We start from the raw sequence: 17,642 nt of genomic DNA on the forward strand, positions 1-17,642 counted from the left end.
AAGAAAACGGAATAAAGGAGCTTCAAAAGTTAAATATTACAAATAATTCGAAATAAGTTGAATGGATATGAAATAACAAACAGTTGAGCTGTTTTGAAAAAAAAAATTACTGGCTCTTACTTAATTGGTAACACGACAAGTAGCTGGTGTAGAAGATAGTTCCAAAAAAACACCAACTTTAAACATTTAAGTGGAGAAGAGTTTGAGAAATTACAACAATTGTTCGGCTCATGCAAGCTAGCATTACTTCAGCTGAATGATATCTGAATACAATAGCGTTTCCAATATTAGCAGGGCCATAAAAAAGAAAAAAAATAAGTCATGCATTAGAAAACTAATTAAAAACTTGCCCCCTTATAGTTAAAACATGTTTTCTTGGTTTATAAATAGAATTATGCGGTAAATATAACTAAGAAAACAATTTGCAATTTTTTAAAACCTAATCGAAAAGAATTGATTTCTCTGATGGTACAGTACAGCCTTCAGCAGCTGTTTGAATAAGTCAGCACATGCTGATTGATAAGCTAATAGATAATGATTAAATTATGACGAATTGTCTAGACTTCAACATATTTCAAGCATCTCACGCAATTGGTTCACTATGAAAAAACTATAAGCTCATTTGATGATCTCCCAATTTTGTCGCCTTCATGAATAGTCAAAAGAGATTGAACAAATTTGGTTGAAATAAATAATTTTTGGTTGTCTCATGCTAGTGAAAAACAAAATTTCTATTGCTCCTAAAACTGTTTTAACACGAAGAATTGGGTTAAAATTGCAGTGTAAGACGGTTTTTGTTGTTATTCTAGGTCCTTAAGAGGTCTTTCACTGAATTTTTTTTTTTTTGGTGAGTAGAGAAGCTGGAAGCTGGTCTGAATTATTATTCCAACCATTTGGAAAATGGGGAGGAACCGGGTGTGTTTTATAGTTTTTTTGTTTTTCACACAAAACCAGGTACCACAATTAATCATCCAATTGAGTCGAGTGATATATCATATTAAAGCTCTGTCAGTCGTGATTCGAGCGACATAAAAAAATTTTTGAGATCTTTCTCAGTGTCAAGAAGAAATTTTTGGATGTTTGGTCTTTTTTCGAGCAAATAAAGTGAGCGAGCAAGCTTATTTCGTTTTCAAAAAAAGTTTACTACAAATATTTATCACAATGAAGTGAATGATATATCATATTTAAGCCCTTCCAATCTTAATTCGAACAGAAAAACATCGCAATGGAGGGAATGATATATCATTTTGAAGCCCTTTCAATGCCAATTCAAAATTTTCAAAAAATTGTCAGTGTCACAGTTTCGATTTTTTAAACTTAAGTCTAATTGCGAGCGATTGAAGCAAGCGAGCAGACTTACTATGAAAATATATGCTATGAAAAACCAATAAAATTATTTTGTTTCATTTTGTTTCGTTTTCTCGAAGCGCTTTTTTGGAATTAAATCATCAAAACTTCAAAACAGTTTCTGCAAAAAAGAAATTTCCAGACAGATTTTTTTTAGGTCATTTTTCAACAAAAATATTTGCCCTTTTTTAGTTTGACCGTCGATTTTACCTATTTTTTAGCTTTCCTTCAGATCCTTTCAACACAGATTACACAAATCATCAACACCAATTTTTAAAAAATGATGAAAAAATGGTCGGAAACATGGGCGGATTTAGGGGGGCGGGGGGGGGGGGGGGGGTTGCGGACGTTCTTCTCTTAGGGTTTCGACCCCCTGTGTTGACCCACAGGGTTCCCCTTTGTACTATTTTGAGGTATGCATTTTTGATGACGGACCCTAAAGTTTTTCTAAAGGCGCCTTGGGCGCCAATATATATTAATTTTGAGGGGGGAGCGCGCGCCGAAAAAACGCGATTGTTTGGTAAAAATTTACCAAAAAGTGCCTAAAAACGCCTTTTAGGCCTCGTTTTTCAAAATTTTGCCTGCGGCGCATTAATTTTGGCAAAAACAGGCTCTTTGTAAGGCTTTGGGAGAGCTTGCAAAATCAATTTGGTCGACCTAAAAAAAAAGTCGACAAAATTTTCGAAACTTTTTTGTTTTTTGAAAATCCCCCCCCTCGAGAAAATCCTAGATCCGCCCCAGGTCGGATGGCTTTGTGCTACTTGCACAGCAACCAGCTATCCTCGCTTTTTTTTCTCAATGATCAGTTTTGTTACTTTTGAAGGACAAATTTTTTAATCCTTTATTGATGAAATTGTGGAGATTGATAAAGTGTCAAATTAGTTAAATTAGAATAATTTGAGCGGGCTTTATAGAACTTATTTTTTGCTCGACAGAGAAAGTCATGCGAAATTGGAAGTTTTCAGAAATACAGCTGCATTGAAACTTTTTTGATAAAAAATCAAGTTAATCAAAAGTCAAGAGGTTGTGCCGGCTCTCAAAAAAGAGGGTTGATCATTTTGTGATTGACAGTGTATTTGTTGAGAAGTCTCAATATTTATTTTCGGAAACTTTCTTGTCAAATTTTTTGACAGAAAACTTCAATAGATATAATAAAGGGCATAGTCAAAATAGTCAGGGTACAGTCAGCTTTTTTAAATAAAAACATTAACCATTTAGTAATAGTCTGGTGTTAATTCTTTTACAGGAGTTCGTCCAAATGTCTTTGAGATGGATGAGCTTCTGTGGCCTAATTTCTATCATTTTCAATCTAAATTTCTACTTCATAGGGCTTATTTGCTTCTAAAAATCATTCATCAATACAATTTTCTGTTGATAAACAGCTACAAGGCTTTTAGTTAGCAATCAAAACTGATACGTCATTTGAATTGTTCTTTCTTTTCAGAGCAAAAGAAAATTGATCAGAGATCAATACTGGTTTCTCTGAAATGCCAATACGGTTATTTGATCCACTATTCAAACGAATGAAAGAAATTCAGTAAAAGAAAAACCCTTTGAGCCTTCCTTGCTTTACAGAGCAGACCATGAAAATGAATAAAATTTTTCAGACTGTTTTAATCTTCTGATTTAATATTTCTGTGTTGCCAAAGTTAATGAAATTATCGATGCAAAAAGCTTATATTCAGAAAAAAATTTGACTACCAGTTTAATCCAATAAACATGCCGTAGAACTTCATGACTATAGAACTCTTTATGTTTCCGTCTTTGTAAAATTGTTTAAAAAACAAGAGTGAAAAAAAAAGAAAAAATGCTCTGGGAAAATATTTCCAGACCATTTTAGGTCGTGTAACTAATATTTCTTGAAGATAAAAAATATATATAATTTGCGAAAATTTAGCTTTAAGTTATAAGTTTACAAAACTTAATCAACTCAGAAAGTATTTGCGGGTCTAATCCACGCGGCAAAATTCTTCCCATATCAGAAAACAGATCACATTTTCTTAATTTTAAGGTAGATGCAAAAATATCACTTAGAGGCAGGGGCAGATCTAGGATTTTCTCGAGGGGGTAGCTATAATGAAATATCCATTTTCCCTGCTGCTCTTAGGTTTGGGACGAGCGGAGTGTCATGCTGCATGTGAACTATTGTTTATTACTAGTCTATAACTTCATCAATCAAGATTTCGAAAAAAAAATCTCCAACCTGATTTTCTTGTCCGAAGACATCCTGTAACCGCTACTAGTTCTCATGAAAGCACTACTAGAAAAACTAAATGAAGCAAGCCAAAATATCATTTAAAAAAGTTGCGATTTCATCTCAAAATTTGAACAAGGACATTGAATTTTTTATGAATTAGTATCATCATGTTTTCTCTGATCTTGGGTTTTGGTTCCAACTTTCAAATAAAGTTGAGAACATATAGCTAGGGATGGTTTATTATTCAGAGAAACTTAACAACGAAAGTTTCGAAAGCTTCGGATTGCCGAGTTTGTAAGCTTCGAATAGCCTAACAGCGGTTTAAAATGCTCGTTCAGCTTACAATAGTTTTACAACGCGAGGTTTTTATGCGTGGCGAATTATCCTGCGCTTATAATTTTTTCAACTTAAACTAATTTAAACAGTGGTAATAACTAAATTGATGATCGCAAATCTGTTTAGAACTCAAGTTTTAGCATCGAAAAATTGATTTTGGCTGTTCAAAAATGATTAACAAATGAAAGAATGAAGAACTAAAACAAACTCATTGTATTTTTTACAAAATACTTGATTAAATTTTATCTAGAGAGAACAGAAAACGGACCCAGAAGGGTCTCATAGCGTTGCCCCAAGCTTATCAAACTGTTACTTAACAAAATATATCGAGACAATTTAAGGGGCAGACGAAACATTCAAGGAATTGCCCTAATACACAAGCAGTCGTGTTTCTATATTCTCTGAGCGTTTTCTAAGTTTTGGTTTAAAGCTCATCGTAGAAACCAACTATTTCATCAACGAACAAAACAACCTATTAGAAGCGGACGGACTAACAAACCGGCATTCTTTTTAATAAAAAGTATGGTCTTGATATCACTTAAATACATAAATAACCGAATGCTGTGCAAATAGCAAGTACGCGTGGTTTCCGAGGACAGTTACCATTTGAACAGTTAATGGTGTGACCTATAATTGGCAGAACAATGTTTTTTGATCCAAATGATTCAAGTTTTTTTTTGCGGAACTTTTTGGAGAAAATCACGGAATATTTATGCGGCCGTTTTTTGTTCTGATAATTTCGACTTCTTCATTAACTATTTTTGACTGAACAATTTGTACCACCTGATAATAACAAAGTTTTAAGCTCAGTTCCAAATATGATTTTCAATTACCACATATGATTACTTTTTGAAGTAATAGGGTTTTAAAAAACATAAATTTGCCGAATACAAAAAAATATTGAGCAAAAACCTCCAGTTATTAATAAACACTTACAAATTTGGCAAATTATTTGAAAAAAAAAACGTTCAAAACCTGTTTGAATGGCGACTATGGATCAAAATAGTGTGTCAGTTTGTAGATTTGCGGTTTACTTTTTTGGGAAGTATTTCATATTAAACAAAAAAATCAAGAAACCGAACGGCACAATCCTGGCTTCTTATTTTAATTATTCTTAACAGAAAAGAAAACAAAATCGTATCTAGAAAACTGATCATAAAAAGAAAGAGAAAAATATAGAAAACGAGAAACTTATACAACTTTATTTACACCCGGAATTTTTCGTTTTCTTAACTGGTTTGTTGCAGCTCATATGACAGTTAAAAAGCCTTTCATTACTTGTGAAACACTCATTCTTTTGTTTTCAGTACCTGAGCTTGCGTTAAAAAAGAATCAAAGTTTTCCCCACATCGTTTTCTCAAATTTTTGTTTTGCTTGGTGTCATCTTTAAAAGGTTCCTGTTCATTTAAGTAAGAGTTCAGTCCTGGTTCAAATGTGCTAATAAAGTGTCTGGTGACTGTATTTTTTGTGTGAAAAAAAGTTTGAAAATTGAAAAGCTCAAATCTTGAAAAGTTTTTTGTTTATTTTTCAATCCATCTCTATTACGAGCCCAAGCTGTGCACTGGATAGGAGCACAATTTTGTGTCTGTATGTTCTTGGATTCGAGAGATAAGTCTTTGAAAAATGTTCCAAAATGTAAGTGGAAGCCACTTACTAAATATCAGTGGATTCCGCGTAACAAAACCTCTAACGTAAGTTTTGTCGGCACATTGATTTTGTTGCGGATTCCGCAACGAGCGAATATAGGTAGTTGTTCTGGATTCCGCAAATGTAAGCGGATTCCGCAAATGTAAGTGGGTTTCGCAAATTTAAGCGGATTCCGCTCACAATGTGCGGACTTCGCTTACAATTTGCGAACAATTTGCGGATTCCGCTTACAATTTGCGGATTCCACTTACAGTTGCGGATTCCGCGACAGCTCAAATTTATTAAACACAAATATAATTATTTGCTCATGGATTCCACAAGTTGGTTCCGGATTCCACACCTTTTGTTGCGGATTCCGCAAAGTTGCCTGTTTTTGAAGCGATTTTGAGCAATACAGTGTTTTAGCTATTTGTGTGTGGAATCCAAAACAGCAAAGATCAAAGAAAAAAAGCTAAGTTGCGGATTACATGTCAAATCTATTTTTTGCCTGTTGCCGGATCCGCCTAAAATTTACAAAATGCACAGTTTGGCCTCGTAATGTCCGCTCTCAAAATTACTGGATATTAATGCAGAAAAAGCATTTTAAAATTTTTTTCGGTCGATTCGAACTTGATATCATAAAGTAGCGCAAAAAAGGATTTTTGGCACTTTTATATTATCGTAGTCTTTTGCAATTCGCTTTCTATTAATTCCTTAACAAAATGCTTAAAAACTCAATGTTGAACTTAAAATTTAACATCACCAAAAAAAGTTTTCTCAGAATTGCAAGAAAAACTTCTGAATCGTGCTTAGAAACTTTTAGGAAAAAATTATCAAAACTTTTAAATATGTGGAAATGTTCGGTTTTGCTTAATAATTGGTATTTCAAACTTCTAAAATTTTGGCAATATTTGGAATACTAGCGGTCACTGATGAAAACGAACTTAATAAAAGTTTCAATCTATGTTCTTACCACGAATATGACGAGACCATTTCCGACTGTAGTGAGAACAGATGCACAGCCACACACGATACCCAGTATGAGAGACACGACAGTATTCATGTTGTTGGATGTCCGATTTAGCAGAAGATGTCTACAACTTCAACGACAGTTTGATCGCTCGAAGATGTCACAGCTGCCACTTCTGGACTAGTTGAATTGAAGTGATCAAATTGGTCAATTGAGTCCGGAAGTTGTTCAAAAGTGTTTCAGGGTTGCACTTTGAACAGATCTGAGATATAAAATTTAGACAACAATTAATTGCAGATTCAACTGAAGTTATAGAGGTACAATTATGATAATTGGGATCATGGATTATAGATATGAAAAACACAATTCTGATTGACTGAAAATGCCAAATTAAATCAAACTCCCTCTAAAACGCTTTTGGTGAGGATGTAAGCTTGGTACAATTTTTATGCGCCTTAACTTATTCGGTGAAACATTTTTTAAATTTGATTTCTTGCGACCTTTGAGCTTCTCATAAAATGGAGGGACCGATATTTCATACATGCTTTTTTTTGAATAAACACCCCCAAACACCCTACTATAACCAAATACAGTAGCGGATCTAGATAAAAACAGATGCCCCCCCCCCCATAATTTGACCCTCTGCCCAGCCAAAGGTTCCTCTTTGTACTATTTTGAGATGTCCATTTTTGGCTGACGATCCCTAATTTTTTTTGTGGTTTGGGAAAGCTCGGAAATTCAATCAAATCGACCAAATAAAGAACTTTTTTTGAAAATCCCCCTCCCCCTCGAGAAAATCATGACTCCACCCCTGACCAATTACTTGACCAAACTTCCAACTATCATGCTTGTACTCACTGACCTCTACGCAAATTAGATGGACTGAAAAATTTCTATGCAGAAATTTTCTAGATAAATTGTGTTGTGGGGATTTGAAGGAGCAATTGCTCTGAATCGTTAGATCAGGTTTGCAATTTAATCGAATAAGCCACGCGGAAATGAATTTCAGATGCAAAATCAAATGTTTTTTTTGTGTTTCAATGATTTTAAAGCAACAATATTCTAAATTAACGTGATGATTTGAATAAATTACTTTGCTCGAAAAATACGCAAGCAATGGGATGCTAAAATTTCATTGGAAAGTAGAATTTATTTAATTCGAATGAAGTGAAAAATTAAAACGAGAAAAGCGATTCCTCAAAAAACATTCTTTGTCCCAATTCAGCAAATTCTTTTAAAAAGCTGCGTTTGTTGATTGTGTAATTTAAAAAATAATGAGTATCTGTTGTTTTCTCATGCACCAAGCAGATTTTCACCAAAAGCAAACCAAAAAAAAACTGTTTTTAGCTGAATTTTTAAAATCTTTTTGTAAAAAGATTTTTGCCAAAAATTCAAAACTTATATTGAGAGTTTAAAAGGAACTCAACAAGAAACTTTTCAATTTTAACTCAACTTGTATTTGATATTGATGGCATTAAATCACTTCTGTACGTTCTAATGACAATATGAGCCGATCAAATTTTTTTTGCTATTAATAAATGGCATTATCCTGCTTAGAACAGTGCGCAGGTGTGAACTTAAGACCAAAGCTGAGAATATCTCCCACCTCTCTTAAATAATAGAAAAGATTAGACTCTCCTGAAAAACTAATCAAGTTGACCGGTACAAAAATCGGAACCATTTTGCCACTTTTACTCTCAAAAAATTAATTCAATTATTGATTACTGTAGTAAATGCTTCAACCGTTTTATGGAAGAGACAATATTCCTACTTAAAATAAATTGATTATTCGTGCAGTTGAAAATATGGTCTCGAAAAAAGCTTGATTCAAGGCTCCAGCTATCATCCATTGCAATGGAGTTTTATAACAGTAGCAATGTAGCATGAAATTTAATTCTTGTAAAATTTCATTTTTTTCCCAGTCTTTTTGCGTAGTAAGCAAAAATAATTGAAACTACGGTCTGATAAAAAAAGCTAGTGGTACGAATTTCATAGAAAGAGAAAAAATTTTGCTTGAACATAGAGCTGATATAGCGATTGGAGGGAGAGATCATTTTTTTCCCCAAAAACGAAAACTTTCTCTGATAAAATGCTGGTAGCAAGGAAAACAAAACATTTTCTTTTTAGTTGTAACGCACTACGTAAATCAATGCTTTGAATTTACCGCATTGAAGGATTTGTTTGTGGTGCGTGAACGATGTTAGCAACAAAAATTAACCTCAACTAAAAGTTTTCGAATTTTCACTCAATTTTAAACTTTAAGTTTTCTTCATCATTTAAAAAAAGTTCAGCATAATTTTTAAATCTGGTAAAATGTTATTTTTTTTCCGAATTTTTTGCGTAGTAAGGAAAAATAATTAAAAATACGGTTTGATAAAAAAATACTAGTCATATGAATTTCATAAAAAGAAAAAAAAACTGCTTAAACAAATACCTGATATAGCGACTGAAGTGAGAGAAAACTTTTTTCCCCAATAACAAAAAAACTTTCTCTTATAAAGTGCTATTAGCATGGAAAAAAAATTGTTTTATTTTCAGTTAAAACACACTATGTAAATCAAGGCTTTGAGTTTACCGCCTTGAAGGTTTTGTATGTTGTGCGTGGACGATGTTATCAACAATATTTAACCTCATGCAAAAGTTTTTATACTTTCTTTCAATTTTGAAATTTTCATTTTCCTTGTCATTTAAAAAATGTTTAGCATAATATTTAGTCATCATAATATTTGAATTGTCTTTTTTTCCAATTTTTTTGCGTAGTCAGCAAAAACAACTGTAAAAAACGACGTGATAAAAAATGCTGGTCATACGAATTTCATAGAAAGAAAAAAAGGTTTGCTTAAACGTAGAAATGATATAGCGACTAGAGTGAGAGATAATTTTTTCCCCAAACTTTAAAACCTTCTCTTATAAAAAGCTTTTAGCAAAGAAAGCAAAATGTTTTACTTTCAGTTAAAACACACTATGTAAATCAAGGCTTTGATTTTACCGCACCAAAGGTTGTGTATGTTCTGCTTGGACGATTTTTTCAACAATATTTAACCTCAAGTTAATTTTTTTGGATTTCACTCAATTTTAAATTTTTCATTTTCTATGTCATTTTTAAAATTTTTAGCATGAAATTTCGTTATCATAATATTCTTTTTTTCTTTTTTTCATTTTTGTGGCTTAGTAAGCAAAAACAAGTGAAAAAACGACCTAATAAAAATTGCTAGTCATAAGAATTTCATAGAATAAAAAACACGTTTCTGTAAACATAGAGCTGATATAGCGACTGGAGTGAGAGATAATTTTTCCCCCAAAATTGAATTTTTCCCCAACAGCATTGAAAGTTGTGTATGTTGTGCGTGGACGATGTTTTGATATTTATTTAAACTAAAGTAAAAGTTTTTGGATTTTCACTCAATTTTAAACATTTAGTTTTCTTCCTCAATTAAAAAACAATTTAGCATTAAATTTAATTCTTGTAAAATTCAAATTTTTTTCCAATCCCCAATTCTGAAACTTTTCTCTGATAAAATGCTAGTAGCAGGGGAACCAGAACGTTTTATTTTTCAGTTGTCTTCTTCATTTAAATTAGTGTTTAGCATAAGGTTTAGTTATCATAATATTTTTATTACATTTTTTCCAATTTTTTTGCGTATTAGGCAAAACAATTGAAAATACGGTTTGATAAAAATTGCTAGTCATACGAGTTTTAAAGAAAAAAACGTTTGCTTAAACATAAAGTTGATATAGCGACTGAAGTGAGAGATACTTTTTTCCCAATTATGAAAATTTTCTCTGATGAAATGCTAGTAGCAAGGGAACCAGAACGTTTTTTTTTTCAGTTAAAACACACCATGTAAATCAAGGATTTGAGTTTACAGCACTGTAAGTTTTGTATGTTGTGCGTGAACGATGTTACCAATAATATTTAACCTCATCTAAAAGTTTTCGGATTTTCGAAAATTTCAAACTTCTAGTTTTCTTCGTCATTTAAAACAGTGTTTAGCATAAAGTTTTTATCATAATATTTTCAGTTTCTTTTTTCCTTTTTTTCGTAGTAAGCAAAATTAATTGAAAATACGGTTTGATAAAAAGTGCTAGTCATACGAATTTCATAGAAAGAAAAAGGTTTCCCTAAACATAGAGCTGATATAGCGACCTAAATGAGAGATAATTTTTTACCCAATTATGAAAAGTTTCTCTGATAAAATGCTATTAGCAAGGAAAACAAAACGTTTTATTTTCAGTTAAAACACACCATGTAAATCAAGGATTTAAGTTTACAGAAATGAATGTTTTGTATGTTGTGCGTGGAGGATGTTATCAACAATATTTAACTTCATCTAAAAATTTTCGGATTTTCATCAATTTTAAACTTTTAGTTTTCTTCGTAATTTAAAACAGTGTTTAGCATAAAATTTAATTATCATAGTATTTTTATTTTCTTTTTTCCATTTTTTTTCGTTGTGAGCAAAATTAATTGAAAATACGGTTTGATAAAAAAAGCTAGTCAAATGAGTTTCATAGAAAGAAAAAAAAGGTTTGCCTAAACATAGAGCTGATATAGCGACCTAAGTGAGGCATAATGTTTTACCCAATTATGAAATGTTTCTCTGATAAAATGCTAGTAGCAAGGTAAACAAAACGTTTTATTTTCAGTTAAAACACACCATGTAAGTCAAGTATTTGATTTTACAGCACTGAATTTTTTGTATGTTGTGCGTGGACGATGTTACCAACAAAATTTAACCTCATCTAAAAGTTTTTGGATTTTCATCAGTTTTAAATTTCCAGTCTTCTTCGTCATTTAAAAAGTGTTTAGCATAAAGTTTAATTATCATAACATTTTTATTTTCTTTTTTCCATTTTTTTTTGTAGTATGCAAATAATTGAAAATACGGTTTGATACAAAATGCTAGTCTTATGAGTTTCATAGAAGGAAAAAAATTTTTCTTAAACATAGAGCTGATATAGCGACCTAAGTGAGAGATAATTTTTTACCCAATTATGAAATTTTTCTCTGATGAAATTCTAGTAGCAAGGGAACCAGAACGTTTTTTTTTTCAGTTAAAACACACCATGCAAATCAAAGATTTGAGTGTACAGCACTGAATAATTTGTATTTTGTGCATGGACGATGTTACCAACAATATTTAACCTCATATAAAAGTTTTCGGATTTTCATCAATTTTAAACTTTTAGTTTTCTTCGTCATTTAAAAAAGTGTTTAGCATAAAGTTTAATTATCATAATATTTTTATTATCTTTTTTTTCCATTTTTTTTTGAAGTAAGCAAAATTAATTGAAAATACGGTTTGATAAAAAAGGCTAGTCAAACGAATTTCATAGAAAGAAAAAAAGGTTTGCCTAAACATAGAGCTGATATAGCGACCTAAGTGAGAGATAGTTTTTTCCCAATTATGAAAACTTTCTCTGATGAAATGCTAGTAGCAAGGGAACCAGAACGTTTTTTTTTTTGGTTTTTCAGGTGAAACACACCATTTAAATCAAGGATTTGAGTACAGCACTGAAAGTTTTTTATGTTGTGCGTGGATGATGTTACCAACAATATTTAACCTCATCTAAAAGTTTTTGGATTTTCGACAATTTTAACCTTCTAGTTTTCTTCGTCATTTAAAACAGTGTTTAGCATAAAGTTAAGTTATCATAAACTTTTTATTTTCTTTTTCCATTTTTTTCGTAGTAAGTAAAATTAATTGAAAATACGGTTTGATAAAAAATGCTAGTCATACGAATTTCATAGAAAGAAAAAAAGGTTTGCCTAAACATAGAGCTGATATAGCGACCTAAATGAGAGATAATTTAATACCCAATTATGAAAGTTTTCTCTGATAAAATGCTAGTAGCAAGGAAAACAAAACGTTTTATTTTCAGTTAAAACACACCATGTAAATCAGTGCTTTGAGTTTACCGCATTGAAGGTTTTGTATGCTGTGCATTGACGATGTTATCAATAAAATTTAACCACAAGTAATGTCTTTGGATTTCTTCGTCTTCTTCGTCATTTAAAAAGTCCTCAAGTAAAAGTCTTCTTCGTCATTTAAAAAGTGTGAAGCATAAAGTTTAGTTCTTGTAAAAATTTAAATACTTTTTTTTTATAATTTTTTTTGCGTAGTAAGCAAATAATTGAAAATACGGTTTGATACTAAATGCTAGTCACTTAAACATAAAGCTGATATAGTGACTAAAGTGAGAGATAGTTTTTTCCCAATTATGAAAGTTTTCTCTGATGAAATGCTAGTAGCAAGGAAACCAGAACGTTTTTTTTCAGTTGAAACACACCATGTAAATCAAGGATTTGAGTTTACAGCACTGAATGTTTTGTATGTTGTGCGTGGACGATGTTACCAACAATATTTAACCTCATCTAAAAGTTTTCGGATTTTCGACAATTTTAACCTTGTAGTTTTTTTCGTCATATTAAACAGTGTTTAGCATAAAGTTTAATTATCATAATATTTTTATTTTCTTTTTTCCATTTTGTTTGTAGTAAGCAAAAATAATTGAAAACACGGTTTGATAAAAATCAAACGAATTTTATAGAAAGAAAAAAGGTTTGCCTAAAAATAGAGCTGATATAGCGACTCAAGTGAGAGATAATTTTTGATCAATCATGAAAATTTTCTCTGATAAAATGCTAGTAGCAAGGAAAACAAAACGTTTTATTTTCAGTTAAAACACACCATGTAAATCAAGGCTTTCCGTTTAGCGCACTGAAGTTTTTGTGTATTGCGCGTGGATTTTATCAACAATATATTTAACCTCAAGTGAAGTTTTTGGATTTTCACTCAGTTTTAATCTTTTAGTTTTCTTCGTTTTTCAAAAGTGTTTAGTAAAAAATTTAGTTCTTGTAAGCATAAAAAATTGAAAGAACGGTTTGATAAAAATGCAAGTCAGTCGAATTTTATAGAAAGGAAAAAAGGTTTGCTTAAACATAGAGCTGATATAGCGACTAAAGTGAGAGATAGTTTTTTCCCAATTATGAAAGTTTTCTCTGATGAAATGCTAGTAGCAAGGGAACCAGAACGTTTTTTTTTCAGTTGACACATAACATGTAAATCAAGGATTTGAGTTAACAGCACTGAAAGTTTTGTATGTTGTGCGTGGACGATGTTACCAACAATATTTAACCTCATCTAAAAATTTTCGGATTTTCGACAATTTTAACCTTGTAGTTTTTTTCGTCATTTAAAACAGTCTTTAGCATAAAGTTTAGTTATCATAATATTTTTATTTTCTTCTTTTTTTTTCGTAGTAAGCAAAATAATTGAAAATACGGTTTGATAAAAATGCTAGTCATACGAATTTCATAGAAAGAAAAAAGGTTTGCCTAAACATAGAGCTGATATAGCGACCTAAGTGAGAGATAATTTTTTACCAATTATGAAAATTTTCTCTGATAAAATGCTAGTAGCAAGGAAAACAAAACGTTTTATTTTCAGTTAAAACACACCATGTAAATCAGTGCTTTGAGTTTATCTCATTGAGGGTTTTTTATGCTGTGCGTGGACGATGTTACCAACAATATTTAACCTCATATAAAAGTTTTCGGATTTTCATCAATTTTAAACTAAGTTTTCTTCGTCATTTAAAACAAAGTTTAATTATCATATTATTTTTATTTTTTTTTCCAATTTTTTTGTAGTAAACAAAATTAATTGAAAATACGGTTTGATAAACAATGCTAGTCAAACGATTTTCATTAAAAAAGGAGAAAAGGTTTGCCTAATCATAGAGCTGATATAGCGACCTAAGTGAGAGTTAGTTTTTTCCCAAGTAAGAAAAATTTCTCTGATGAAATGCTAGTAGCAAGGGAACCAGAAGGTTTTTTTTTTCAGTTGAAACACACCATTTAAATCAAGGATTTGAGTTTATAGCACTGAAAGTTTTTTATGTTGTGCGTGGACGATGTTACCACCAATATTTAACCTCATCTAAAAGTTTTCGGATTTTCGACAATTTTAACCTTGTAGTTTTTTTCGTCATATTAAACAGTGTTTAGCATAAAGTTTAGTTATCATAAAATTTTTAATTTCTTTTTCCCATTTTTTTTCGTAGTAACAAAATTAATTGAAAATACGGTTTGATAAAAAATGCTAGTCATACGAATTTCATAGAAAGAAAAAAAGGCTTGCCTAAACATAGAGCTGATATAGCAACCTAAATGAGAGATAATTTTTTACCCAATTATGAAAGTTTTCTCTGATAAAATGCTGGTAGCAAGGAAAACAAAACGTTTTTTTTTCAGTTAAAACACACCATGTAAATCAGTGCTTTGAGTTTACCGCATTGAAGGTTTTTTATGCTGTGCATGGACGATGTTATCAATAAAATTTAACCACAAGTAAATGTTTTTGGATTTCTTCGTCTTCTTCGTCATTTAAAAAGTGTTTAGCATAAAGTTTAGTTCTTGTAAAAATTTAAATACGTTTTTTCAATTTTTTTTTCGTAGTAAGCAAAATAATTGAAAATACGGTTTGATAAAAATGCTAGTCATACGAATTTCATAGAAAGAAAAAAGGTTTGCCTAAACATAGAGCTGATATAGCGACCTAAGTGAGAGAAAATTTTTTCCCAATTATGAAAATTTTCTCTGATGAAATGCTAGTAGCAAGAAAACCAGAACGTTTTTTTTTTTCAGTTGAAACACACCATATAAATCAATGATTTGAGTTTATAGCAGTGAAAGTTTTGTATGTTGTGCGTGGACGATGTTACCAACAATATTAAACCTCATCTAAAAGATTTCGGATTTTCATCAATTTTAAGCGTTTAGTTTTCTTCGTCATTTAAAACAGTGTTTGGCATAAAGTTTAGTTATCATATTATTTTCATTTTCTTCTTTCTTTTTTTTCGTAGTATGCAAAATTACTTGAAAATACGGCTTGATAAAGAATGCTTGTCATACGAAATTCATAGAACGAAAAAACGGTTTGCCTAAACATAGAGCTGATATAGCGACTAAAGTGAGAGATAATTTTTTCCCCATTATGAAAATGTTTTCTGATGAAATGCTAGTACTAAGGGAACCAGAACCTTTTTTTTCAGTTGAAACACACCATGTAAATCAAGGATTTGAGTTTACAGCACTGAAAGTTTTGTATGTTGTGCGTGGACGATGTTACCAACAATATTTAACCTCATCTAAAAGTTTTCGGATTTCAATCAATTTTAACTTTTTAGTTTTTGTCGTCATTTAAAACAGTGTTTAGCATAAAGTTTAGTTATCATTATTTTTTTATTTTCTTTTTTGAAATTTTTTTCATAGTAAGTAAAATTAATTGAAAACACAGTTTGATAGAAAATGCTAGTCATACGAATTTCCTAGAAAGAAAAAAAGGTTTGGCTAAACATAGAGCTGATATAGCGACCTAAGTGAGAGATAATTCTTTACCCAATTATGAAAATTTTCTCTGATAAAATGCTAGTAGCAAGGAAAACAAAACGTTTTATTGTCAGTTAAAACTCACCATGTAAATCAAGGATTTGATTTTACAGCACTGAAAGTTTGTATGTTGTGCGTGGACGATGTTACCAACAATATTTAACCTCAACTAAAATTTTCGGATTTTCATCAATCTTAAACTTTCATTTTTCTTCGTCATTTGAAACAGTGTTTAGCTTAAATTTTAGTTATCATAATATTTTTATTTTCTTTTTTCCATTTATTTTTTCTTAGCAAGCAAAATAATTGAAAATACGGTTTGATAAAAAATGCTAGTCATACGAATTCTTAGAAAGAAAAAAAGTTTTGCCTAAACATAAAGCTGATATAGCGACCTAAGTGAGAGATAATTTTTTCCCAATTATGAAAACTTTCTCTGATAAAATTCTAGTGGCAAGGAAAAAAAACGTTTTATTTTCAGTTAAAACACACCAAGTAAATCAGTGCTTTGAGTTTACCGCATTGAGGGTTTTGTATGCTGTGCATGGACGATGTTATCAATAAAATTTAACCACATTTAAAACAGTGCTTAGCATAAAGTTTAGTTTTCATAATATTTTTATTCTCTTTTTTCCATTTTTCTTTCGTAGTAAGCAAAATTATTTGAAAATACGGTTTGATAAAAAATGCTATTCATACGAGTTTCATAGAAAGAAAAAAAATTTTTTCCCTTTTTAATAAAAACGACTTAATAATAAATGCTAGTCATACGAATTTCATAGAAAGAAAAACACGTTTCCCTAAATATAGAGCTGATTTAGCGGATAGAATTAGAGATAATTTTTTCCCCAAAATTGAAAATTTGCTCTGATAAAGTGCTGGTAGCAAGGAAAACAAAACGTTTTATTTTCAGTTAAAACAAAACATGTATATCAGTGCTTTGAGTTTACCGCAATGAGGGTTTTGCATGCTGTGCATGGACGATGTTTTCAACAATATTAAACCTGAAGTTAAAGTTTTTGGAGTTTCACTCAATTTTGAACTTTTCATTTTCTGTGTCATTTGAAAAGTGTTTAGAATGAAATTAGTTATCATAATTTTCTAATTTTTTTCCAATTTTTTTTTACGTAGCAAGCAAAATAATTGAAAATACGGATTGATACAAAATGTTAGTCATATGAATTTCATAGAAAGAAAAAATTTTGCTTAAGCATAGAGCTGATATGGCGAATGAAGTGAGAAATAATTTTTTTCCCCGAAATTGAAAACTTTCTCTGATAAAGTGCTGGTAGCAAGGAAAACACAACGTTTTATTTTCAGTTTAAGCACACCTTAATTTTGAGTTTATCGCTTTGAGTTTATTGCATTGAAGGTTATGTATGTTGTGCGTGGACGATGTTTTCAACAATATTTAAACTTTGTTATTTGAAAATTGTTTAGCATGAAATTAGTTATCATAATTTTCTACTTTGTTTCCATTTTTTTGCGTAGTAAGCAAAATAATTGAAAATTTGGTTTGATACAAAATGCTAGTCATATGAATTTCAAAGAGAGAAAAAGGTTTGCTCAAACATAGAGCTGATATAGCAACTGAAGTGAGAAATAATTTTTTTCCCCAAAATTGAAAAATTTCTCTGATAAAGTGCTGCTAGCAAGGAAAACAAAATGTATTCTTGGCAGTTAGAACGCATTACCTAAGCAAATGTTTTGATTTTACCGCACTGAATGTTGTGTATGTTGTGCGTGGACGATGTTTTCGACATTTTTTAACC

General features: G+C 30.9%; 1 protein-coding gene across 1 annotated transcript in view; it reads right to left on the minus strand.

The window, feature by feature from the left end:
• The window catches only part of LOC134846738 (histamine H1 receptor-like), a 99,537-nt gene that overhangs the window by 17,627 nt on the left and 64,268 nt on the right, over positions 1–17,642 (minus strand). The window contains exon 2 of the mRNA XM_063864126.1: positions 6,480–6,738. Coding sequence (XP_063720196.1) covers positions 6,480–6,569 — 90 coding nt within the window. The 5' untranslated portion in view covers positions 6,570–6,738. The remainder of the gene's footprint in view (positions 1–6,479; positions 6,739–17,642) is intronic.

The sequence above is a fragment of the Symsagittifera roscoffensis genome, chromosome 5, assembly GCF_963678635.1.
Source record: "Symsagittifera roscoffensis chromosome 5, txSymRosc1.1, whole genome shotgun sequence".
NCBI lineage: Eukaryota > Metazoa > Xenacoelomorpha > Acoela > Convolutidae > Symsagittifera > Symsagittifera roscoffensis.